At 39.9% G+C, this 27899-nt stretch overlaps 1 protein-coding gene across 1 annotated transcript in view; it reads right to left on the reverse strand.

The window, feature by feature from the left end:
* si:dkey-288a3.2 (protein phosphatase 1 regulatory subunit 37) overlaps nt 1-27899 on the reverse strand; it is a 194407-nt gene that overhangs the window by 127961 nt on the left and 38547 nt on the right. Inside the window, exons 2-6 of the mRNA XM_052018643.1 lie at nt 17610-17710; nt 10732-10851; nt 8592-8742; nt 6764-6919; nt 5795-5907 (exon numbers count right to left, since the gene is read on the reverse strand). Of these exons, the coding sequence (XP_051874603.1) occupies nt 5795-5907; nt 6764-6919; nt 8592-8742; nt 10732-10851; nt 17610-17710 (641 nt within the window). The remainder of the gene's footprint in view (nt 1-5794; nt 5908-6763; nt 6920-8591; nt 8743-10731; nt 10852-17609; nt 17711-27899) is intronic.

Consider the following 27899-nt stretch of genomic DNA (forward strand, 5'->3'; position numbering starts at 1 on the left):
ATTAGATTTTTAGAATTAAAGGATATGAAGTTAGGATAGGAAAGGGACACTGAGATAAAAGATTAGGTATGATTTAATTGAAAGGTGGAGTGGGCACAAGGTGCTGATTTGCCTACTCTGATGATTTCTTATGTTCCATGTTCTAATGGGAAAAGAAAGAAAGAAATGATTTAAGGGAATAATCAACGGCAGCAGCAGGACTCAACAATGACTCTTTCCCTCTCTGCAGATGCTGCCTGACATTGAACATTTCCACATCTTCTATTCTTTATTACAGTTTTCACATTTACTTTAACAGTACCAGTGTAAAACTGAAACCACCTGAAGTGAAGAAAGATCCAAATCAATATAAACAATGATGAATACTTGAAAAGGAGCAGACTTTATGTCGTCAATGATAAATTCTTGTTCAATACTTTAGGAATGTTGCCCCAAGAATCTACTCTGTAGACCCAAAATTATCAATATAATAGATCTCTGCACTACTGTGCTGCAAGATTTATTTCCTTGCTGTTAGACAGAAAAATGGACATTCAGAGCTTTACTCTTACTTCCAGAAAAGAATAATGATATGCCAACCAAAACAAAATTAGTTAATTTTCAGATCAAGAAACCTCTAAAATAAAATCATTGTGTGAAGCGGTTGGACTCATTGACAATATGGTTTGAAGTACTCTATCAACGCAAGTAAATCTTTTCTTCTTTTACATGTACTCAGGTGTAAGGAACATAATTTTTCATTGTCTTTTGCTTTTATCTGACTTTTGCCTTTATTACATATTAATTTTGGTTAATGTTTCTAAATTTCACACATGTAGGCGAGTTATTAAAGTTGATATTACTCTCAGCTGCACGCAGAGAGGTGAACATGTTGGGGCGTGTCCTTTCAACCCCTATTAAAATCGAAGAAACATTATTAGAACAAAAAAATGATATAAAATAAATAGATCCTTGCTTTAAAAAGGATTCTTTAATAATACGAAGAACCTTGTCTGGATTTTGCACTGGAAGCAGGAGGCATAACTGTTTATAAGGATAATAAATGCCTTAGTAACACTTTACAAGTGTCATCGTTTGAACTCAATTGACACTTCGAGCTAATTACAATAATCACAGCTTTAAGAATGTCTGCTTATCTCTCCTAATCACATAGTACAAGGTTGGCCTTTGACGCTTTTATATGAGGCATGTATTATTTAATCAAAATCTTCACAGGGAAATGGCACCCGTACGGAAGAGGGCTGCTCTTATTTTGTGTTTCTATGTGCAAGCCTTGCAATTTAATGTTAAAAAAAATCAGCCCTGGGTCTTTAATCTGTCTCCCTTCTACCTTATGTATTGTCAGATTACATGGTCGTTTTTACCTTATCAATGAATATTTTTAGCTGGGGAGCGGATACTGTCAGAGATTCTACATGAATGTCGAGCCACAGCAGGGGGTTCTTCCAATATATCGTTGATGAGCTACTTTCTGGCAGTGGCGATATCACCCAAATTACAGTACTTAGTGCTTAATTGCATGAGGTCAGAACCAGAGGCTTTTTTTTCGCAGACAAGCAGGTTGTGTGATTAATCAATCAGGCTGGAACAAATGCGGAGATCAAACTAGTATCTAAAATCCACGGAACTGGCATCAGTATATTGACATTTGTCCAATTATTCATAAAGGAAATTCAAAGAATTTAGTGCAAGATATTCAAAGAATGAACACATTGTCATTTAATTGTACTTTATTGCTCCTAAATTTCAGTTGCTTTTGATACTATTTAGATTGGGAGTGAAATGGTATTGAAACGTTCCACTATGAATTTAACTAGCAGACAGCCAAGAGCAATAGAATAGAACAGGGGGATATTCAATTAAAACTGGAGAAATTCACAAAGTGACAAATAAAGCTTACAATTTTCTGTAATTAAGCAGAAATATGAGGAAAGCAGACTTATTCCTTTCAGAGAGTTTGGAGTATATTAATAAAAAATGAAAATAGATTGTTTGAACCCTTGCATCAGTTACTTTTCTGAATTTCAGACTCAAAGGCTGCTGTCAAAATAATGGTGATGCCAATAGCCCTCAATGTCATTGAATGTGCAAATGCAATAGCGATTTCAGTCAAGGACAGATGCATGATTAAACCTGGACACTGAAAAGTTGATCCGCAAGCTGTACTGCTCTTTCTACTGCATCCTTCTGCTGAAATGCATTGAGTGACATTAAGATCCTGTACTTGTGCTAGATACAGAGTTACTCACCAGAGAAAGTTAAGTCAAATGAAGTCACTTCAAGTGTAAGTACCCTTTTAACAACATAATAAGTGTTAATTACTCCCAATCAACCTTTCTAGCACTGAAAATTAACTATTACAATTGTCGTGTCTCACTTCTTAAGGTTTTATATTTTTGTTGAAGAATAAAATAAAATTAAAACTTTTTTTAAAACTTCCTGTTTCTCTTTCTTTCCTTCTCTCTCTCTACCCAATTTTTCTTCCAGTCTTCTACTTCTGTACCCAATGTGACATTAAACTCACCCACGGTCTGTGCACTTTTCATATCACAGTCCCTCAATCTGCTTGGTTAATGAGCATTTGGTTGCGTGGATGTCTAGAGACCACCACTACTTCCCTCGCACGTAATCAGCATCTTGCCACATAAAATAACTGAGGTTAAACTGACCAAGGCAAGACTGTTGGAGAGTGCCATTTATTGATAACCTTGTCACAAGGATGACCAATCAGAAAGAAATTTACTAATTGGAACTTTGCAGTGGCAAAGGTGGGGATTCTCAAGAACACATTAAGATAGGAGCAGCAATAGGCCAGTTAGCTCCTCAAACCTGCCCCACCATTCAGTATGATCATGGCTGATCTATACTGGCCTCAACACTTCTGTGCCAGTTCCCCATAACCCTCAATTCCTCAAGCTTTTAAATATCTCCACCTTAAATATAACTAATGATCTGTCCACCACCACCCTTGGGGGTAGAGAATTCCAGACATGTACTAAACTTTGAGAGAAGAAATTTCCACATGCCTCAGTTTTAAATGATACCACCTTATTTTATAGCTATGTCTTCATGTTTGTTACTCTCCTACTGGTGAAAACATCTCAACATCTATCCTGTCAACCCCCCTTAGGAGCTTACATGTTTGAATAAGGTTACCCCTCATTCTTCTGAAGTCCACTGAATGCAGATCCAAACTGCCCTGCTTGTCATGATAGGACAACCCTCTCATCTGAGGAATTAGCCTGGTGAATCTCCTTTGGACTGCCTCCAATGCTACTATATCCATCGAGGAAGCCTGGATATGCATCAGGTCGCTGGTTTCACAAAATATCTGAAATTAGTATTCTCAAAGTGGTACTTGAATCTGGATGGCTGCCAGATTACTCACTCTCATTTGTTTGAAAAAATCTGACATAGTGTTTAAAATGTAATTTATAAATGGAACTTGCAGTTTAAATGGTCACAAGCCATATTAACCATCATTGCAAAAAAGCTCAGGTTCCTCATTATAACTTCCTGTTGACTCTTAAATTACCCTCACCACATTACCTAGAATATATTATCTACTTCAGGACTCCAGAAATTCATTACAGTGAAAGCTCATCCATGTCTTTGTTGCTTCATGGCATTTCTCTCCATAGTATCCCCACTATTTCCTCCAGCTTTGCCAATTAACTATTATCCCACATAAAATCCTATTGTCTCACTGTCATCTACTGTTCCTAAAACACTTGCATTTAAACCCTTGTCTTAATCTATACATCTCATCATAGACTTGCTCTACACTTTAATCTCCCTTTCCCAGCTTCTGGCTTCTGCTCTTCTCAGTCTGAACTCTTGAACACCTATCTTCACTTCTACCTCTTCCAACATCTTCTACTCCCCTAAAGGTGATTGAAGGATCGGGAGACATTTCTTTGAATCTCCCTTCTCCCTTGTGTTATCTTTCCCACTTTCTAAAGGTTCTCGTAAAACTGCCTCTGCAATATCATCATCGATCATTTACCTTAATACTTCTGCCAATCTCTTCTGAATGCCTGAATCCCCTTCCATCTGCTCTTTATAGTGCATTTTACTACGTTACATCAAACTATTGTTATGGACTAGGTTACTATTGATGAATGTCCCTTTAAGATAGAGCGTTTTTTGTGTGTGTGTGTGTGTGTGTGTGTGTGTGTGTGTGTGTGTGTGTGTGTGTGTGTGTGTGTGTGTGTGTGTGGCATGATGACGACAACAGAAGATCAAGGACGTAATGACGTTTTTGAGGCAGTCAGTCGGAATCAGTCAGAGGAGAGAGAGGAGAGAGAGAGAGACACCAGCCTGCTAGTTTCTCTATCGATGAATGAGAAACAGTAACTGTGCCTGTCACTACAATCCACGTATGGATTTTTGGAGTAATCCGGTGGAGTCCACTTTGTCGTTAACCTGTAGAAGGAAGCAGGTATTTGTGTGGACAGCCACATCTCGGATGCCTTTCGGGGTGGCAGATACTTCAGAACAAAGTAGTGGAGTTCACTTTGTTGTTGACGTGTAGAGGGAAATAGGTATTTGTGTGGACGGCCACGATTCAAGAGCCTTTTGGGGTGAGGAAGATGCAGTGGAGTGGTCACTGCTGTGTAGACACTAAGGTGTTGTTTGGGTTCCAAAGTGGAATATTTGGATTTCGTAATTACTCTTTATTTTCTCTCTACATCTACATTTTGTCTTCAGTCTACGGTGGTTGTTGAAGAAGCCTTTGCTCACGTTTCACCTTATAGCTTGCTGAAATGAACTTTAAGAACCATTCCTGGACTTGGAGTTTGGGAATTTGCCACACACACACTATGAGTTTAGTTTTTGGGGTTAATGTTTAAGATTTAACATTTTTACTTCTAACATTCTAACATTTTTACTTTTATTTTTCTCATTATCATAAGTAGTTATTAATAAAGTAGCTTTTACCACTGATACATGACTCAATGTGTTTCTTTTGTTGCTGGTTCATAACACTATAAAGGTAATTAGTAACAAATTCAATGGAAATTCAATTGGGTGCAAATTCATTTGTGGCATTCAAAAAGGAATTAGGTAAATATCTGTAGAGAAAGGAATAAAGTTAAAGATTCAGATCAATGACCTTTCATAACATCAACAAAGAATGTCAATTCTACTTTTTCTTCCACAGATGCTGCCTGACCTGCTGAATATTTTCAGAATTTTCTGTTTTTTTTTTCAGATTCCCAGCATCTGCAGGTTTTTTGCTTTTGGATGCATATCTGTTGGTGTAAAAAATGTTGCAGGGTTATAGGGAAAGATCAAGGTAATAAAACTGATTAGGTTGCTTCACAAAGACCAGCCACAAGTACAATTGGACAAATGTAATAATAATATAATTGTCTGATATTATTGTGACATTAGCAACTCAGCAAGTGGGATGAAGAACATGGGAGGCGATTCATTCAGAGCACAAACATTGGCATAGATTTGTTGGATGGCATGGATAAATATGCATTTGTGTACCATAAATTCATTATAAATGTTTCATTGACTAAAGCAAGTAGCAACCATTGGCTTCACTACTTCACTTAACACCACTCACTGTCTACCTATCAGAAAGTCATAATATCTCCTTAATCTACGAGAATGAGACACAAAAAGGCAAAATGATATGAATACCATCACATTGCGTTTCAGATCAGGCAAACTTGAGAGTTCAAACTTCATGCCACAACGAACACCTTAATCATTAAATAATCCTACAATATCTGTTCTATATACTGCAATATTATTGCTGTTGTTGACTCAGTTAACTTACTAGAATGGCAGCTAAGTGATTCATTCCTTTGTGAGTCAGCTTGTTGTTCCAAAGAATAAGTGTTTTCAGTCCTTGCTTCTGTCTTTTAAGACCTTCACAGATGTCCTCCAGTCCTAGAAACAGATTTGACTTATCAACCTTCATACCTCTGTATCTTACTCATAACTCTATATACTTTTCAATCTTGCATGACATGATCTGATCCATTTCTGAACTATCTGTGGATGCAGAAGTAGATACTGTCATTGAAAATGCAATGGGATTTGTTTATTATTAACTGGCCTAGAGAGTGTTGGACAGCCATTCTTTCAGGGGACAATTTTTCCCTGTGATTTGAAACTTTGGCTCATTTTTTCTTATCATATATAATAGAGACATGTGTTCAGCTTTATTAATCAAAGCTTCAAATGAGGGTTCTTAATGTTCATATGTACAAAACTGCTACAAGGCTTCACCAGAATTTGAGATATAAAGCATTGCAGGTACATATTGCTCCTGGAGCTTAACACAAGCTCATTAACTAATGTGCCATAAAAAATACACATCAGAATTGCAACCCACTGGAAAATGTGGAACGTAGACACTGTACATGGACGCAACTTTAGAGCGCTATGAGAATGAAGGCACCAATTTTCAGTCTTGACTCAGCAGTAGGATTTTCACCACTGACTCAGAAGGTTTAAGCCCAACTCCAGCAATTTAGCAGGTAATATACGTTGGCACCTCAGTGCATCACTGAGGGAGTTGTATGGGGTGCACATCTTGATTAATCACTGTAATATTTGTCATCAGTGTCAGAAAATGAGACCATGGCTCTACATTTATGGTCCCTCTGCCACAACACCAAGTAAAGAGAAAGATAGGTACTACAGGTGGGCCGAAGAGCCTGTTTCTGTGCTACTTGACTCTATGTCTTTACAACTCTATGAGCTGTTATGGTTTATCTGACAAAGCACCACTGGTATTTACCTGTATTGAAGATACAGTTGTTTTTAAGGTCTAATAATCGTATGGCATAATTCACCTGCAACAGATCTCGCAGGTACATGGAGTCTTGAACACTGTTCAGGTTGTTGTCTGCCAAGTAAAGTTCCTGAAGCGTTTGGTTCATCTTCAGGGCAGAAACTGTGGGAAGTCAAATGGAAAATAACAGATTCAGCTGTACAAAATGTGTGAATAGCAAATGCGATCTCAAAAAGACTATGGTCATTTTTTCAATGCAAGAAATGCAGCAACCAATTTGCAAACATGAAGCAATATTGGTATTGGTTTATTATTGTCACTTGTACCGAGGTACAGTGAAAAACTTGTCTTGCATACTGATCGTACAGGTCAATTCATTACTCAGTGCAGTTACATTGGGTTAGTACAGAGTGCATTGATGTAGTACAGGTGTGTGCTTGGATTGACCAATCCCCCATTGCTGCACCAATCTTTTGTAGCCATGTGGCTCTCTACAACCTCAAGGCTTTGGTTCTGCAGTTGTCCCACAGGAGAAGTTGGCCATGAGTGACGTCCAGGCTTCCAGACAAAGGCACCCAAGGCCTTGCTCCCAGCACCACCCTGATGGCCTTTGGCAGCTCTGATGATCAGCGAGTTTTAAAGAAGCCGAAATTGCTTAAAATTATTAAAAATTTAAGTTATTAAAAAAAGTTAAACACATTATGTTTTTGTTAATTAATTTAATGCTTAAAGGTACAGAAAAACAAACAGAAGTAAACAAAACACTTACATAGAGTTATCTTTGTAATGAAAGTGAGGGAGCCCATTCAAATAAATGGAGCTGCTCTCAGTGCACCAGCTATGGCTGGCATACAGAAGAGGGGCCAGATATGAAGTCCATCCAGTCTCTTTGCTCAGGAAGTTACAGAACACCACTGTATTCAACAGATCTCCAGTGTTCTGTACTGCACCACAGGTTACTAGCACTAAAACCTGTAATGTACTGAAACAGGCACTGCAGCATGTTGGTAAGCTATCCGTTTACTGTTGTGATATTAGTTGAGGGATAAATATTGGCCAGGACACCAGGGATATCTCCCTTGCACTTATTTTGAAATATCACCATGGTATCTTTGACATCCACTTGGGAAGTCAGGCAAAGCTTCCATCTAACACCTTGTCTGAAAGATGCCACCTCTAACAATGTAGCACACCTTCATTGTTGCCCCAAAGTATCAGCTCAGATTTTGCTGAGCTCTTGAACAGACAAACCTTGTGACTGAGGAGAGAATGCTACAAACTGACCCTTGGCTGGCATTTTAGTTTATTGCATAATATAGTCACATTACATTTCTTCGTGCATAATTCGAATGAAGTCATTAACCAAAAGGATAACAATTGCAGTAAAATACCACAATAATTTTTACATGCCTACATTAAATAGTGCACTGCTGACGTTAATTATACTCCTTAATGTTCTACTTACTCCTTACATCTTACAAAGCCATTTGTTTTTATGATTTGATTTGGAATTCAAAGAGTTTGATTTTTTATGATAAAAATGCAAGAAGTTAATCTTAACCATGTAGCTTTGATTTATATCCCTATATCTGTGATGTATCTTCCCATCTCAGCATCCTCCCCCAAGTCATACAACTCAATTGGTTAGTTTTGCACTCAGTATTAATATCAGGAACTGCTACATCAAAGGCCTGTCTAGAGCATAATCTTCGATTCAACCAGAATCCCAAACCCATCCTCAGGTAAACACTTTTTTTGGCAACAGATCAATATTTCCCGATCTGACAGCAGCCCGATTACCCTGCAAGACACTCAGATGAAATGAAGAGCTTACCTAACAGCATCAGTGAGCGGCCACTCAACCTGGCATTATCCAAGCGTAAGACCCTCAGATGATGGTTAAATTTCAGTCCACGTGCCACACAGGAGGCAGTGTCCTCCATCAAAGGGATTCCAGATGCCTCAAACTCCTGCAAGCAGCTGCTCTGAGGAAGTAAGAATAGTCTGTTTATCCAAGGTAGCAAAATGGACTGAAACTAGACTGAGAAAAGTCTGTTTAAGATGTTAATGTCAGCAGATGGATCTAGCAAGCTGGCATAGTCGAGCATTTTCTTTCATTCATTTTCAGAATGTGGGCATCATTGTCCATATCGGCATTTATTGCAACAATCTGCTGGAGGAACTCCGCATCAGGGTTTTATCCCGAAACTTCGACAGTTCCTTTCCTCCCACAGATGCTGCTTGACCCACTGAGTTCCTCCAGCAGTTTGTTAATTGCTCCAGATTCCAGCGTCTGCAGTCTCGTGTCGGCATTTATTACCTGTCCCTAATTATTCCTGAACTGAGTGACTTGCTGGGCCTTTCCAGTGGGTAGGTAAGAGAAAGCCAGGTTGCTGCTGGTCACAATTAGGCCAGATCAGGTAAAGATGACAGACCTCTTTTCATTAAGGACATTAATGAACCAGCTGGAGTTTGATAGTATTCTAGTGGTTTCATAGCCATCATTTGTAATATAAGCTTTTTATTTCAGATTTGTTTTAATTAGCTATATTTTAATGTTCTGATCACTGTTGTGGGATTCAAACTCACATCTCCAGATCATCAGTCTTGGCCTCTGGAGTGCAAGGCTAATAACACTAGATTGTATCTGTCCCCTCAGCTAATGTACAAGTGATGACCCCGGGATCACTGACCTTCATTAAAAAGGTTAGTTTAGGTTAAGTTTTTACTTACTTTTCTTTCCTTCATGTCATATTTATGTTTTTAATTAATATGCAGGAGTTTAATGCATTCTTAACTAAATTTATTATTTATGTTTTACAATTATCTTTTAAACAATTAATACCTTTTAATTATTTAAATCCATTGAGACTATTTTTAAATGTCTCTGAATATCAGATAATGCCTTTGACCATGGCAAACTATCAAAGGTCAACAGAGCAGTGTTGGTGGTGGGCAGGGGTGGAGGGTAGTGCCTCAGATTCTGGCACCTGAAGCCTCGTCACCATTTGTGGCCTACTCTGTCTTACGTGTGTGTACAATGCAGCAGTGAGGGCAGCCACAGGAAATAGCACGGTTTCTGAGTGCAGGCGGTGGGTTGGATCAGCCAAAATCCAGAGGAGAGATCATCGAGGACAAAAGAAGTAGTCACACGGGGTATCTTCAGTGACTTTGATCAGGTCGATTTCAATGGTGCAGGTTGATCGGTACTGGACCCCAAATTAATTTGAGTGGGAACACAAGAGACTGCAGATGTTGGAACCTGGAACAAAAACACAAATTGCTGGAGGAACTCAGTGGGTTGAGCAGCATCTGTGGGGGGAAAGGGATTGTTGAAGTTTTAATAGAACATAGAACGTAGAACATTACAGCACAGTACAGGCCCTTCGGTCCACAATGTTGTGCCAACATTTTATCCTGCTCTAAGATTTATCTAACCTTTCCCTCCCATATAGCCCCCTATTTTTCTATCATTCATGTGTCTATCTCTCTTAATTGTCCCTAATGTATCTGCCCCCACAACCTCTGCAGGCAGTGTGTTCCACGCACCCACCACTCTCTGTGTAAAAAACTTACGCCTGACATCCCCCTTATACCTTCCTCCAATCACTGGGTCAAGACCCTGCATCAGGAGTGGAAGTGGAGAGGGTAGATAGCTGGTATGAAGAGGATAGGGGGAGGGGGCCGGTAGGTGACAGGTGGACCAAGGAGGGGTGAGAGGTGATTGGCAGAAGAAGCTGGGGGTGAGGGAGGGGGAATGGATGGAGTTGGGAGAAGGAGGGAGGTGAGTGGTACGTGGAAGCAGACATTTTAGCAGGAACTGATAAAGGACGTGAGAATGCAGTTGACCAACATGGTTACCTTTTAAACAAATGAAAAATAAAACAACATTTGGTGCTGGCAAAAATGTTCTACTAAATAGTTCATGAATTTCACCTGCTTCACAAACTAGGAGAAATATATAGTGCTGTTACCTTCTGAATCAGCTGAGCTGCTGCCTTCCAGCCTCTTGTTCCAATGTTCTTGCTGAAGGAAATTCTGAGGCAGAGTGTTGAGTCATAGTACTCCATCATATCAAAGAGAGCAGATGCCCCCTGAAATCACAAAAGTCACGTTAATCAGAGATATAGACTGCTAAATGCTTTTCATCTGATAAACCGTACTTTTCCTTGTGGGAACGTAAAATTGAAAGTTGTTTTTCCCTGTGGTAGGGAATGTAAAGGCATAGCCCAACAGCACTGCCCTCTTTGACCTGGTCTGAGTTAACATATTTCAATTAATGGAAATGACAAGTGGGAGGTTGGAATTGGGGGGGGGGGGGGTGGGGGGCTGCAAATTGAACCCTACTGGCTTGGAATAAACTGGAGTAGGCTGTTTGTTAAAATGTCCCAGCTTATTTACCTTTTCTCAGAACTCAGCCTTCTGAATGGGTGACTAAACCACCTGCTCAAAACTGACAATGTCCTTCTTTGAACATGTCATTCAAGGTCCTCAGCCTCGACTATGACTTCACTTTTGGGAGGAGTTGGCAAACTGCCATGAAGCTTCCTCCAGGCAAAGATCAGTTAGGAGCTACCTGGATCTAAGAAGGTGAATTTTCATCCTTCTTTGTGTAAGAGCAGGAAAGGTTTCATGAGTCCCACAAGAAAGTTTTTGGTATTCTTCATTCTAGCCTCTCCTGACATTACTTCTGCATACCAATATCAGTGCTGGCAGTGAGATCCAAACTACTGCAGGTGTGGAATGGACCTGTGGAATATTACTGCAGATCGTGGGTTACAAGAGCTTGAGGGCACATACCACCAGGCTCAAGGACAGCTTCTATCCCACTGTAATAAACTATTGAACAATTTCCTTATATGATGAGATGGACTCTTGACCTCACAATCTACCTTATTTGACCTTGCACCTTATTGTATAACTGCAATGCACGTCCTCTGTAGCTGTGACACTTTACTCTGTATTCCGTTATTGTTTTTATCCTGTACTACCTCAATGCACTGTGTAATGGATTGATCTGTACAAACAGTATGCAAGACAAGCTTTTCATTGTACCTTGGTACAAGTGACAATAATAAACCAATACCAATATCAAAATACCTAGGGTTGCCTTCAACTGTACGATATCCTGAAGGTGATTTTAAAAGCTATTGTGATTCTATTGTTCAATTTTCTCTAGTTTCTCTGGTTTCACACTTAGAGGTACATGTAACAACATTTAAGAGGATATCTGGATAGATACTTGAATGAGCAAGGCAAAGAGGGATATGAAATTAATGCAGGCAAGTGGAATTAGTATGGACAGGTATGATGGTTGGCATAGACATGGTGGGCTGAAGGGCTTATTTCTATGTTGTATGACTCTATGACTTTTATCGATGTACCATAGAAAGCATCCTACCTGGATGCATCACGGCTTGGTATGGCAACTGATCTGCCCAGGACTGCAAAAAACCGCAGAGAGTTGTTGACACAGCACAGCACATCACAGAAACCAGTCTCCCCTCTATGGACTCTGTCTATACCTCTCACTGCCTTGGTGAAGCAGCCAGCATAATCAAAGACCCCACCCACCCAGGTCATTCTCTCTTCTCTCCTCTCCCATCAGGCAGAAGATACAGGAGCCTGATGGCACATACCACCAGGCTCAAGGACAGCTTCTATCCCACTGTGATAAGACTTTTGAACGGTTCCCTTATATGATGAGATGGATTCTTGACCTCACAATCTACCTTGTTTGATCTTGCACCTCATTGTCTACCTGCAATGCACTTCCCTGTAGCTGTGACACTTTACTCTGTATTCTGTTACTGTTTTTACCCTATTCTACCTCAATGCACTGTGGAATGAATTGATCTGTACGAACGGTAGGCAAGACAAGTTTTTTACTGTACCTCGGTACAAGTGATAATAATAAACCAACACCAACTATGTTAAAGCTTCTGGCCTTTAAATGTGGTTTCATTCGGTTTGAGTAGACAGAATAGTTTTGTAATAATAATTGGTGACAGAAGATGAAAGAAGATTATCAGGATGATCACATGGGATATCTTGATTTTCCTTGTATGAAATTTTCAGATTATTTTTCTCTGCAGCTGTGGACCAGTGTGGTTCACTGATACCAAGCTGCACTTCACTCATTCAGGATTTTTGTGCTAACATGAGTTATATTGATGCAAGTCAAAATGACCACATTCCCTGGATACTCTCAGAAGTTCAGTGGAATCATGGATTGAATATGTCTCCAGCCAAACCAGGAGACAAGATATTTGAAGAGATGGTTAAGGTAGCTGAATCACTGGAGTGCCCCAACCCCAGTTCCAATGAGGCGAAAGTGCAAGTTTAACAACAGGACTCAGTATTCAAGTCAAACTATTGCAGGCTTTGTGGCAGATTGGAGACAGAATGCTGAAAACTGCAAGTACAGTCATCGAAAAGCAAAAATTGCAAGTATAGTCTTAAAGTTTGAAAATGTTGGAGGGTCACACAGTTTGTAGAATCCAAGATGTGTGTCCTCAAAGGAGGCTACTCAGTGAGAAGAAGCTGAATTTCAAACAGGCATTTGATATTTCCCAGAGAGTGGAGACAATGGTCAAAGAAACATGGGATTTACAGCAAAGGCCCAGAGTGCTAATAAGATGGACATGAGATCTTTGGGCAAGAGAAGACCCACTTGTAGGAGAGATGTTAACGTGGCAGCATGTGACATTGAACTAATGAATGCAGCCACAAGGGGTCTGTTGTACCAAGGGGCATTTATCAACAGTTTGCTTCAAAGAAAAGCAAACCATGACAAACTCAAGCAACAGAGCAGCGTAAGGTCAATTGGAAAGGATAGTAAAAGGTATGATATGCATAAACTAGGTGAAAAATGCAGTGACGTATATGAATCACATGCTCTGCTCATGTTGTCAGAGTTCTACTGAACATTTCCAAACATCAGGATATACTGAAGGAAAGAGAGTGTCAGTGGAACATGACACTGGCACTGCAGTCTTGGTGGTGTGTGAGCAGGAATTTAAGCAACATTGACAGATGGTGTAGTGAATTTAAGGAGTCATTTCCCTTTCTTGGTACCTACACTGAGGAAAGGATCAAGGTGATTGGGGATGTGTGAGGTTAGAGTGAGAAGCAGTGACAGTGAAGCAAAGCTCCCTCTTGCAATCATTCCAGGGCAAGGATCCAATTTGAGAGGCTGGATCTATCCATCAAAGGTAAAACTAGATTAGGGAGAGTTTAAGAACATGAACAAATTGTCTGTATCACTTGTATTTGACAAATACACTGAGGTGTTTTGTGACTTCAAGGTATGAAATCTAAGACGCTTGAAGGAAGATGCTACACCTTGGTTCGACAATGCACAGCCTGTACCTGAAAGTGTGAAACAAGATTGGGAAGAGCTGAAGGGACCAGAGGAAGCAGGTGTTATTAAATGGATTGAGTTTTCTGAGTAGGTTGCTCCACTCCTTCCTGTACTGAAGGTAGATGACACCACTAGGAACTGTGGAGATTACAGGGTATCAACAAAGAAACAAAGGCAGACAGACACCCCTCAACTCTGATTGATAATTTGTTTGCTCAACTGGAAGAAGGACAGATCATCATAAACCTTAACCTGTCACAGGCTTATCAGCAGATCGAATCAAACAAAGGTTCAAAGCAGTACTCCAAGATAAATATTATCTGGAAATTCCAATAGGCTTCCATTTTGGATAGTATCTGTTCCAGGTGTGTGGATAGTTTTATGGCTTGATCCAACGCCTGCCAGCTGTCATAGCTATCCAGGTGATGTCTTGGGAGCAGGAACACAAGGAGAATCTCCGAAGAGTATTTTGCAGATTCCAAGTAGAAGGATTACACTTGCACTAAAACAGATGTCTTTACTGTGTCAGAAGTAATCCTCCTTATTTATTAGATACATGCTAAAAGACTTCACCCTGATGAGGAGGTGAACAAAAATGGCAAATACACAGTCCAACCAACCTGACAGAGTTGAAGGCCTGTTCAGGACATCTTAACTATTTTGGACCATTCTTGCCATCTATAAGCAAAGTTTAAATCTCTACAGGAATCGTTAATTCATCAGACAAGTTGGAAATGGACAAAGAAGCTCTGTTCTGGGAATTGAAGCAATTGCTGCTAACTCCACAGTTTCCTGTTCATTACGATCCAGCAAATTCGTTGCTACTGTCCGGTGATACATCACCTTACAGCACTGTTGTAAGTTTGTCACGTTGCATAGAAGATGATGAGTCTCTGATTGGTTTTGCATCTAGATCCCCTTCCACACCAGATAAACAATATACACACTGGACAAATGCTCAGTTATTATCTATAGAAAGACAAAGTTCCTCAAGTCATTGTATGGTAGAACTTTATGAGCTTCATGGACCATAAGCCTCTGCAGAATATTTTTGGTGAAGTCAAAGGGATACCTCCCATGGTTTAAAGTGCAGAGATGGCATAAGCAATCAATACATATAGCTTGTGTTCTGAAGTACAAGAGTGGACAGTATAATCAGAATGTGGATACACTGGATGAGATTGTGCCATTCTTGGGATACGTGGACCGTACCCCTGCAACAACTCAATAACTTGCTACCATGATAAAGCATGATCCTACCGCCTCGTAGATGTACAGACGCGTCCAGCCAAGACGGGAAGGAGAACATGAAGATGATATGCTGGCACCATATTACAGGAAAAAGTACAAATTAAGCATTCAGAGTGCTGTGGTTCTTTGGGAGTCCACAGGAGCTGTTCCAACATAAGGAAAAGCAGCTATTCTGAAGCAGCTGCACAAAGGTCACTCTGGGGTATTTTGTATTAAGCAATTTGTCAGAGTTTTGTCTGGTGTCTAGGAATAGACAAGGGGGAGGACACTATAAAGAAATGTCATCAATATCAAGAATATTGCAAGAATGCACCAGTAGATCTTCTCAACCTCTGGCCTTAACTGAACAAACTGTGGTAAAAGATGGATGTGGAATTTGCAAATCTACTTATGGGAAAAATGATGATAGTAAATTCAAATTCCAAGTGGATAGAAGCAGTTTCTATGGATACTTCAGTATCTCATCCATAACTCTTCAGTTGAGAATGAGCTTTGATTAACATGTCTTCCAGAGTTAGGTGTAGTAAAGATGGGTGTTTGAAAGTTAGCATGGACATGGTGGGCCAAAGGGCCTGGTGCATTTCTCTGAGTTATTTGTGACAGAAAATGGAAGAATCTTCATTCCTGACAAATTTGCCAAATTCTTCGGAAAGAAGTATGCACACAATTCCATACCTCCAAGCATTAGCAGAATGGACTGTTCAGACCGTGAAATGTAGAGTGAAAAAGGCACAAGGTAGAATTGGTCCAGAAATTGCCTGTTTCTTATTTCATAACAAAATACATCACCCTGGACTGCATGACAGACACTTGCCAGGTTACTGATGGGTAGACATATCAGAACACGCTTTGATCTGATGAACTAGGAGCTTAGGGTTACTGTGTGTTCCAGACATATGAAACAGAGCTCATGAGCACCATTTTGAAGTAGCTCACCCTGTACCTGGAGGAGACTTTACACAAAAAGTTGGTTGTTGGGACACGTCTTTGAGAGTTCTACACACATTTCATTTGTGGTTCATCTGAATGACAATTATGTAATAAAGCACCATCAAGACCAGATAAGGCATCATACCTTGCAGTCGTCCAGTGAGCCAGATGAGGTTTTGCCAGAACCAGAACTTACTTGCCTACTGAGACTAATATAGTGAAGGAGCACAAGCTGAGGCGTGTTATTCACAGCAAGCAAGGAGACCACCAGATAGATTGAACTTGAATATATGTTATGTATCTGTGTTTTCATCCACATTGAAGGAAGAAGATATTTAAGAGAATGGAATTCTTTTGAAAGATGTTGTGATTGTATTGTTGTCAAATCCCTCTAGTGGTTGGCTGATGACAAAAAAGAAAATAGTTGCAGACAAGAAGCATGTGTTAAAACTGCTGGACAATATCTGATGCTATGTACCTGTGATGCTGCTGCAAGTAAGTTTTTCATTACACCTGTGCATACATGCACTTGTGCATATGGCAATAAACTCGACTTTGACTTTTGACTTTGGAATTACCCATGTGAAGACCCACATAACTTTGTTTCTTGTTGAATCTACATTGAGATTCAGCAACAGGTTATTGAGGCAGGCAACATTCTCTGACTGCCACCTGTAGTGGCATCTATCTCTCAAACCTGCCCAAGGACAGACTGTGAATCACAAGAGCAAGAGAGTCCAAGAGTCCACAGGAGCAGGCGAGGAGATTGCAGGAACCCATAGGATCTGGGAAGAATATTGTCAGGTGTCCACAGGAACGGAGGAAGACATTGCCAACAGCACCCAATAACAGGCGACGATATTGCCAGGAGCCCCCAGGAACTGCTGAGGACATTGCTAGGAGCCCACAAGAGAAGAGCAGGATGTTGCAGGAGCCCATGAGTGCAGGAAGGCATTTGCCTGAGTTCTAAGGTCAAATTGTTAATGAAGCTGAGCCCAGAAACTGTGCTCAAAGCACCGTTAGGCCTTTTGAATAGATGGAAGTTCTCTCCAGCCACACTCACGGCTTTATTGCCCAGAAGGGAAAATAAATTCAGCCTGGGTTGTCCCTTAGTTTCTAATGTTGATTTGTGGAATAAAAGTAATCTGCATAATTGTTCAAATGAGGTGTAGCTTGGAAGAAATTTTACATTCTGCGATCAAGCAATGGCAGCATTATATATCCATTTTACTCCCCAGTGGTGGATTTGCTAATGATGGTCACAAACAGTGGAACCAACATATCAACAGAAACTATTGATACCCTTACATCTTCATCCAGCTTTGCCCATTCCAAATTAATCATCGTAAACTGTATCCGCTTGAAGATTTCTTCGAGGGCTTCACAGTTCTCACAGTCTAAATTTTCCCCTGGAAAATAAACATGTTCAGTCATATTAGAAATATAAGTAACGTTAGAAATATAAGTTGTAAGTTTAACTCAAAGCAAATGCCTGTGAGACATCTTGATTCCCTAACTCTATTTCTTGTGGCTTCTCTAAACAAGAATAGTGAATTAATAGTGGTTTGATCTTAATCTGAGACAGTTTTACCCACACAACAAAATAAATTATAAGTGTGCTAAACTAATTTACTTTGTAGATCTTGCAGGTACCAGAGAGAAATTCTTTTCTTTATCTTGGCTATATTCAAACTCAGGCTCCAGTGATGAAAGGAAAATGTTGAGACAGTGTCAATGAATTTGGGGTGCAGTGGCAGGATGGGTAAACCACCGGACCAGCAATCCAGAGATCTAAGCTCTAATGGAACACAAGAGACGGAAGATGCAGGATTTCAACCCGAAACATCGACAGTTCCTTTCCCCTCTCAGATGCTGCTTGACCCATTGAGTTCCTCCAGCAGATTGTTTGTTGATCTAAACTAATCATCCAAAGTCCTGGGTCCAAATCCCACAATTGCAAATAGAGCTTTGGTTGTTAAATTCTGACTGGTACACTAATTTCTATCGGAGAAATTAAATCTGCTGTTTGTATCTAGACTGGCTTCCATAAGAATCTAGACCCACAACATTGTCTGTGACATTTAACTGCCCCCAGAAATCAGCAATTATCTTGATTTAAAGATAATCAGAGATGGTCAGTACAGTATATGCTGGTCTAACCAGTGTCACCCACACCCCATGAATAAAAATATTTTTAAAACTTGTTCAGCATCAAAGAGTTGCTGCTTTGTTACCTATATCCCCATGGAAGTATCTAGGTCAAGGAGATAGCATTGCTTGACCTCAATCAAATATACAGTATGCTGATACCTACAGGACAAATGTAGGACTTGTATCACAGTAGAATCTACACTGTTTTGCAAAGCAGATGGGCAGCTCCTCTCTACTGTGAATAATGGAAAGTTGAAGATAAATGTGAGACCCTGAGAGCTAAGCAGAGAATGTAAACATATGGCAAATCGTCTCTTAACTAAATCAATGGAAAACTAATCATTGTCTTTCCTTGTTTCAATTTTTTTCATTAAATTCTGCAGCTTCTCCCAATACATCAATATTTGGTGCTCTATTTTTATATCTCCCTTTCGTCTTACAAATGGTCTTTATCCTGAAATATTAACTCTGTTTCTCTTTCTGATGTTGCCTGTTTCATTGAGTGTTTCCAGCTTTTTCTGTATTAGTTTCAAATTTCCAACGTCTGCAGTTTTTTCAAATTTCATCTCTCACTCACCTTTCAATCTTATTTTAATTTTAAATTAATAACTCCTCAACCACAGATTAAGTAAATAGCCTTTCTTTATCATACTACCATACCTTCATTATTTAAAAAAACCCTCTATTAAATTACATTTTCTCCATCCTTTCTTCAATGGAAACAGCTCTATAGTGGGCAAGAGCACTGGAGATGGAATGTCATGCGGAAAAACGTGAGGTTATCCATTGTAGTGCAGAAAACAGTAGACTATTTTTTAAATGACAACAGATGGAAAATGTTGATGTCCAAAGAGAGCTAAGTGCCCTTGAGTACAAGGTACTGAGAGCCAACACGCAGGTAGAGCAAACAATGAGGACAGTAAATGGTATGTCGGGCTTTATTGCGAGAGGATTTGAGTACCAGGAGTAAGGATGTTTTACTACAATTATGCAGGGCCTTGGTGAAACCACACCTTGACAATTGTCAGCAGTTTTGTTCTTCTTCCCTAAGCAGAATATACTGTACTTGCCAAAGAGACAGTGGAGCAAAGGTTCATCACTGGTTGCTGAGACGTCAGGTTTGTCATATGAGGGGGGATTAGGTCTGTATTCTCTGCAGTTTAGAAGAATGAGAGGCGATCTCATTGAAACTTGTGAAATGTTTATAGGGCTCGAAAGGGCAGATGCAGGGAGGATGTTTCCCCAGATAAAGAGTCTCGAACCAGGGATAACAATTTCAGAATCTTAGATCATTTAGTGTCATCCTTGAGTTAATTCAAAGGTTCAACAGATTTCTGGATATTAAGGGAATCAAAGGATATGAGGATAGTGCGGGAAAATGGAGCTGAGATGGAAAATCATCTGATGGATAACAGAGTAGACTCACTGGGGCAAATGTCCTGTACTTGCTCCTAATTCCTGTGTTATGTTCCTAGTCTTTGTCTCAGAACTATAGCCTTAAACCTATGCCATTATCCTGGGAAATCCATACTGTATACTCTCAATAACTTTTATCACAAGATCACAAGATCACAAGACAAGGGAGCAGAAGCAGGCCATTTGGCCCATCGAGTCTGCTCCAAGGAAAAGGGAAAAAGAAATGGGGTGGGAAAAAAAAACTATTCTAATCCCATTTTCCAGCCTTATCCCCATATCCCTTGATACCCTAACTATTTAGATATCTGTCTATCTCCTCCTTGAACACCCCCACTGATCTGGCCTCCACTGCTGTGCGTGGCAAGGAGTTCCACAAGTTCACTACCCTCTGGCTAAAGAAATTTCTCCTCATCTCTGTTTTAAACCTGTACCCTCTAATTCTAAGATTGTGCCCTCTGGTCCTGGACTCACCCACCAAGGGAAACAGCTTGGCCACATCTACTCCGTCCAGTCCTTTCAACATTTTAAATGTTTCTATGAGGTCCCCTCTCATTCTTCTGTACTCCATTGAGTACAGTCCAAGAGCCGACAAACGCTCGTTATATGTAAGCCCTTTGATTCGGAGAATCATCCTCGTAAGTCTCCTCTGAACCCTGTCCAACATCAGCACATCCTTCCTGAGATATGGGGCCCAAAACTGTACACAGTATTCCAAATGAGGCCTCACTAGTGCCCCGTAGAGCCTCATCAACACCTCCCTACTTTTATACACTATACCTCTCAAAATGAACACCAACATAGCATTCGCTTTCCTTACTGCCGATCCGACCTGGTGGTTAACCTTTAGGGTATCCTGCACGAGTACCCCCAAGTCCCTTTGTACTTCTGTACTTTGAATTTTCTCTCCTTCTAGATAATAATTTGCCCGCTTATTTCTGCTTCCAAAGTGTACAACTGCACATTTCTCAACATTGAATCTCATCTGCCATTTCCTTGCCCATTCTCCTAAACTGTCTAGGTCCCTCTGCAATCTTCCTATCTCCTCAATACTCTCTACTCCTCCACCTATCTTGGTGTCATCCTCAAACTTAGCCACGAAACCATTTATTCCATTATCCAAATCGTTAATGTACAAGGTAAAAAGGAGCAGTCCCAACACCGACCCCTGCGGCACACCACTAGTAACCGGTAACCAACCAGAATGAGATCCTTTTATTTCCACCCTTTGCTTCCTGCCAACCAGCCAATGCTCCACCCATTCTGCTATCCTACCCATGACCTCTCATCTTATTAATCAGTCTCTTGTGAGGCACCTTGTCGAAGGCCTTTTGAAAGTCTAAATACACAATGTCTACCGCCTCTCCCTTATCCACCCTACCTGGGACCTCCCCTTCACAAAACCATGTTGACTAGGTCCAATCTTGCCTTGCGCCTCTAGGTATTCGGTAACCTCCTCCTTGAGGATAGATTCCAATAATTTTTATCTATTCTTCAATAATTGGAATTGGAATTGGTTTATTATTGTCACTTGTAACGAGGTACAGTGAAAAGCTTGCCTTGCATACCGTTCATACAGATTAATTCATTACACAGTGCATTGAGGTAGTACAAGGTAAAACAATACAGAATGCAGAGTAATATGTCACAGCTACAGAGAAAGTGTAATGCCAGTCGACAATAAGGTGCAAGGTCATAACGAGGTAGATTGTAAGGTCAAGAGTCCATCTTTTTTTAAAATTTTATTTACAGCATGGTGACAGGCCCTTCCAGCCCAATGAGTCCGCGCCGCCCATTTTAAACCCCAAATTAATCTACCCGTACGTCTTTAGAATATGGGAGGAAACCGGACCACCCGGCAGAAACCCACACAGACACGGGAGAACATACAAACTCCTTACAGACAGCAATGGGAATTGAACCCCACTTGCTGGCACTGTAATAGCCTTGCGCTAATCGCTATGCTACCGTGCCACCCCCTAGTAAAACCCAACCAGAGATAAGGAACTGTTAAAAATGGGGAAAGACTGCATGAAGAACTCTGTCAATGCCTTGGACAATGAAAGGAACACAAAGAAAATAACAAAAGATGATTTTAAGCCTCTTGTTTAAAAAAGATAGCAATTCCATGTGGAAATACTGGATTTTAACTCTAACTGAAGGGAAACTTGACACTCCCATGCACAATCATGTGTGAATGCAAAAGTCCTGAATGTTCGCAAAACCAGTCCCCACTGACTTCGAAACAATGCTCCAATGTCAGTTGGAAAGAGTGCAGAGGAGATTTATGAGTATGTTGCCAGGACTCGAGGGACTGAGTTATGTAGAGAGGTTGAGCAGATTGGGACTTCATTCATTGGAGTGTGGGAGAATGAAGGGTGATATTATAGAGGTGTATAACATCATGAGGGGCATAGATAGGAGTGAATGCACACAATCTGTTTTCCAGGGTTGGGGAATCAAGAACTAGAGGACATAGGTTAGGGTGAGAGGGGAGAGATTTAACAGGAACCTAAGGGGCAAGCTTGTCACCCAGAGGGTGGTCCGTATATGGAATGAGCTGTCAGAGGAAGTGGTTGAGGTAGGTACATTAACAACATTTATAAGACACTTGGACAGGTACATGGATAGGAAAGGTTTAAAGGGATATGGGCCAAATGCAAGCAAATTCACTAGCTTAGATGAGAATCTTGGTCAGCATGGACCAGTTGGGCTGAAGGGCCTGTTTCCGTGCTGTATGACTCTATGACTCTTATCAGATTCCTCATGAAGACTAAGGATGGGTCCTGAAGCTGCTCATTCCCAGCAGTTATGCTGGGGGATCTGCCCATTAACTTTAGAATGAAAATCAAAACAACTATAGCTATAGATAAGGATAGGTATGGGGCTAGCGGGAGGGTTTTAAATTGGAGCAGGGCTAATTATGAAGGCATAAGGCAGGAACTAGGTAGAGTAAATTGGGAAAACCTTTTTGCTGGCAAGTCCACGTCGAGCATGTGGAAAGTGTTTAAGGATCAAATACACAGAGTACAGGATAGATATGTCCCCATTAGAAGGAAGGACATGAATGGGAAAATAAGGGAACCTTGGATGTCCAGAGAAATAATGAACTTAGTTAAGAAGAAAAAGGACAAGTATGTAGAGCTTCGGAAGTTAAGATAAGATAAGATACCTTTATTAGTCACATGTACATCGAAACACACAGTGAAATGCATCTTTTTGCGTAGAATGTTCTGGGAGCAGCCCGCAAGCGTCGCCACACTTCCAGCGCCAACGTAGCATGCCCAAAACTTCCTAACCTGTACGTCTTTGGCATTTGGGAGGAAACAGGAGCACCCGGAGGAAACCCACGCAGACACGGGGAGAATGTACAAACTCCTTACAGACAGTGGCTGGAATTGAACCCGGGTCGCTGGCGCTGTAAAACGTTACGCTAACCGCTACACTACCGTGCCAGCAGAGCACGTGAGGACTAAACAGAAGCTAGAAATGAACTCAAGAAAGGAATTAGGAAAGGCAGGAGGGGCCATGAAAAGCCTACATTAGCAAGTAGGATTAAGGAGAATCCAAAGGCATTCTATACCTATGTCAGGAATAAAAGGATAACAAGGGAAAGGGTAGGACCACCTAAGGATAAAGAAGGGAATCTATGTTTGGATGCAGAGGATGGGGGTGAGGTTCTGAGTGGTAGTTCTCTTCAATATTTACCCAGGAAGGGACATGCAGGACTCATAATTGGAACGGAGGACGTCCAAATGGGAATATCTATTCAGCACACTTCAATTTTAGTCCTAAATTTATATCTGCGATTAAAATGATTTATTATGCACCTATGGCTTCAATACTTACTAATAATCAAAGATCTCCTCTGTTTAGGCTTTTCCAAGGTACTAGACAAGGCTGCCCGTTAAGCCCTTTATTATTTGATATTGCTTTAGAACCTTTGGCTATTGCACTTCGGGATTCTTCAAATATATGTGGTATTACTCGTGGACAGAAGATTCATAAGATATCCCTTTACGCAGATGACCTGTTACTTTATATTTCTAATCCGGAGGAATCTATCCCCGGAGTACTATCACTATTAGATCAGTTTAGTGTTTTTTCTGGCTAAAGATTAAATTTTAATAAAAGTGAACTTTTTCCATTAAATATGCAAATCCCAATTTATAGCCAATTACCTTTTAGATTGGTAACTGACTATTTTATGTATCTAGGTGCTAAAATTACTAAGAGACATAAGGACTTATTTAAAGCTAATCTACTGCCTTTAATTGACCATGTTAAACAATTATTTACTAAATGGTCCCCACTGTCTCTATCATTGGTAGGCCGAATTAATGCGGTTAAGATGAATATTTTACCAAAATTTTTATATTTATTTCAAGCGATTCCAACTTTTGTTCCGAAATCTTTTTTTGACACTATTGATTCTAAAATTCTTTCATATATTTGGCAGAATAAAAACCCAAGGCTAAGTAAGGAATATTTACAAAAACTAAAAAAGGATGGTGGTATGGCCTTGCCTAACTTTAGATTATATTATTGGGCAATCATTATTAGATATTTAATTTTTTGGATACAAGATTCAGAGTATCTTGTACCAATAAGTACTTGAATTTTCATTACTTTCTATTTTAGGAGCTCCACTCCCTTTTGCACTTACCAAATTAAGTAGACATATGATTAACCCAATTGTTAAACATACAATACAAATATGGTTCCAATTTCGTAAATTTTTTGGATTGAATAAATTTAATCTATCAAGTCCCATTCAATCTAATTTTTTCTTTCGTCCATCCAGAGTTGACTCAGCCTTTGCCATATGGAAAAGGAAGGGAATAGTATGTTTTTGTGATTTATTCATCGATAACTGTTTTTCATCTTTTGAACAATTGTCTAACAAATACAATTTGCCTAGATCACACTTTTTTCGATATTTGCAAATTAGAAATTTTTTAAAAGCTACTATACCCTCTTTTCCCACACCTTACAAAACTGAAATTACGGAAAAATTTTTGGTTTTAATCCCTGTCAGAAGGGCTTGATAGCAATAATTTATGATTTAATTATGAAAATTCATTCAGAACCACTGGACAAAATTAAGAATGAATAGGAAAGTGAACTCCAGACATCTATACCTACAGAGATTTGGAAGAAAATTCTTCATTTAGTTAATACATCTTCAATGTGTGCCAGACATTCTTTGATACAGTTTAAGGTAGTTCACAGGACCCATATGTCAAAAGATAAGCTAGCTTGTTTTTATCAACATATAAATCCTATATGTGACAGATGTAAATTGAATGTGGCTTCTTTGACACATGTGTTTTGGTCCTGTCCTCTTTTGGAAAAATATTGGAAAGATATTTTTAACATTATTTCAAATGTATTGAAGATTGATTTACAACCTCATCCTATCACTGCAATTTTTGGTTTACCAAGTATAGAATCTAGCCATTTATCTGCCTCCACTAACCGTATGATTGCCTTTGTTACCTTAATGGCCAAACAATCCATTTTGCTTAAATGGAAGGATCCAATACCCCCTACTACTTTTCAATGGTTCTCTCAAACTATATCATGTTTAAACTTGGAAAAAATTAGGAGTGGTACTGTTGATCCATCGCTTAAATTTGAGGAAGTTTGGAGTCCATTTATTCAATATTTTCACGTGATATAGATCCCCTTATAATAACCTTTCAATTTAGAGGAACGGAGTTGACGACATAATATTGCTCTGTTTCTATTGAGAAATTTTAGTCCAGTTTTTTAAATTTTTTTTTTCTTTAGCTTAGTTTGGTTTGATATATTGTTTACAATTTTTCTTATTGTTTTGGGGATTTTTTTTCTTTCTTTTGTATTTTATAATAAATCTTTTTCTTTTATATTATATTCATTCATTAACAGATGGTTGGATCTACAGATTTTTTTAATACTTTATTGTTCTTTATGATTATTCATGTCGTGATTGTTCTCCTGATCTCTTTGTATTACATGTATAAACATTGATATATTAATCTGTATTAATTTGAAGACTAATAAAAAGATTGAAAAAGAAAGGAACTGAGGACGGAAACATGATAGGGCATTTAGAGGTCAAGGAGGAGGTAGTGTTAAGTCTCCTAAACAGTATTAAGGTGGATAAGTCCCCAGGGCCCAATGGGATATACCCCAGGTTACTGAGGGACACGAGAAAGGAAATTGCTGGGACCTTGACCAATATCTTAGTGTCCTCTTTGACCACGGTGAGGTCCTGGATGACTGGTGAGTGGCTAATGTTGTTCCTCTATTTAAGAAAGGAACAAGGGAAAATCTGGGGAACTATAGACCAGTGATTCTCACATCAGTTGCATGGAAATTGCTGAAGAAAATTCTTAGAGATAGGATGTACGAGCATCTGGAATTGAATGGCTCGATTAGGGAAATCCAGCATAGCTTTATGAGGGGCAAGTCGTGTCTTACTAACCTGGTTGAGTTTTTTGACAGGGTGACGAAAGAGATTGATGAAGGTAGAGCTGCAGATGTCATCTATATGAACTTCAGTAAGGCATTTGACAAGGTCCCACATAATTGATTAATCAAGAAAGTTTGGATGCATTGGGTCAATGGAGAATTGGCTGTGTGGATCCAGAACTGGCTTGCCCATAGAAGACAAAAGGTGGTGGTTGAAGGGACTTATTCGGGCTGGAAGCCTGTGAGTAGTTGTGTTCCGCAGGGATCTGTACTGGGACTGTTTGTGATGTACATAAGTGACCTGGATGAGTACGTTGATGGATAGGTTAGTAAGTTTGCAGACAATACCAAGATTGGTGGAGTTGTGAGTAGTGTAGAAGACTGGTGATGGATACAGCGTGATATAGCTCAGTTGCAGATGTGGGCAGAGAAATGGCAGATGGTGCTTAACCTAGATAAATATGAGGTGTTGCACCTTGGTAGGACTAATGTCAAGAGGCAGTACACTCTTAAGGGCAAGACCCTTAACAGTGTTGAAGAGCAGAGAGACCTTGGGGTGCAAGTCCATGACTCATTGAAAGTGGCTACACAGGTAGACAGGGTGGTTAAGAAGGCTTATGGAATGCTTGCATTTATTAATCGGGGTATTGAGTATAGGAGTCAAGAAGTTATGACACATCTCTATAAAACTCTGGTTAAGCTGCATTTAGAGTATTGCATGCATTTCTGCTCACCTCACTATAGAAAGGATGTGGAGGCTTTAGAGAGGGTGCAGAGGAGGTTTACTAAGATGCTGTCTGGATTAGAGGGCATGTGCTATCAGAAGAGTCTGGACAAACTTGGGCTCTTTTCTCTGGAGTGACGGAGGCTGAAGGGTGATCTGTTGGAAGTGTATAAAATTATGAGGGGCATAGATAGGGTGGACAAGCAATATCTTTTTCCCATTATTGAGTGATCCAATACCAGAGGGCATGCATTTAAGGTGAGAGGGGGTAGGTTCAGAACAGATGTGAGGGGTACGTTTTTTACTGAGAGAGTGGTGGATGCCTGGAATGTGTTGCCTGATAGGGTGGTGGAGGCAAATTCATTGGGGGCTTTTAAGAGGGGCTTGGATGGGCACATGAATGAGAGGAAAATAGAGGGATATGGGCACTCTGTAAGTAGGAGGGAATAGCTATGTCAGCACAACATTGTGGGCCGAAGGGCCTGTTCTGTGCTGTACTGTTCTATGTCTATGTTCTATGTTCTAACTGCAGATGCTGGAGATCAGAAACTCTCAACCAAATCTGCTGAGTGTTTCCTTTATCGTCTGTATCTATACCACAGATTCAACATCTCCACTCATTTCAATGGAGAGGAACAGCTGTGAGTATAATTGGTAAGTCAAAAGTAATTTAACTTTTAAAAATAATTTACATTTTTTTATTTAGTTGAGTTTACTTAGTTTTGTTTTAGTCCTTGAATGCTTTTGAGCATTTTGATTTAGGATGCTGTCATTGGAATGCATCTCTCCATCTCATCGCGTATTTACATAATATAAAGTTTTTATGGTACTGACTTAGCCTTTCTTCACTCCAA

This window comes from Pristis pectinata, chromosome 1, assembly GCF_009764475.1.
Source record: "Pristis pectinata isolate sPriPec2 chromosome 1, sPriPec2.1.pri, whole genome shotgun sequence".
In the NCBI taxonomy this organism is placed as follows: Eukaryota; Metazoa; Chordata; class Chondrichthyes; order Rhinopristiformes; family Pristidae; genus Pristis; species Pristis pectinata.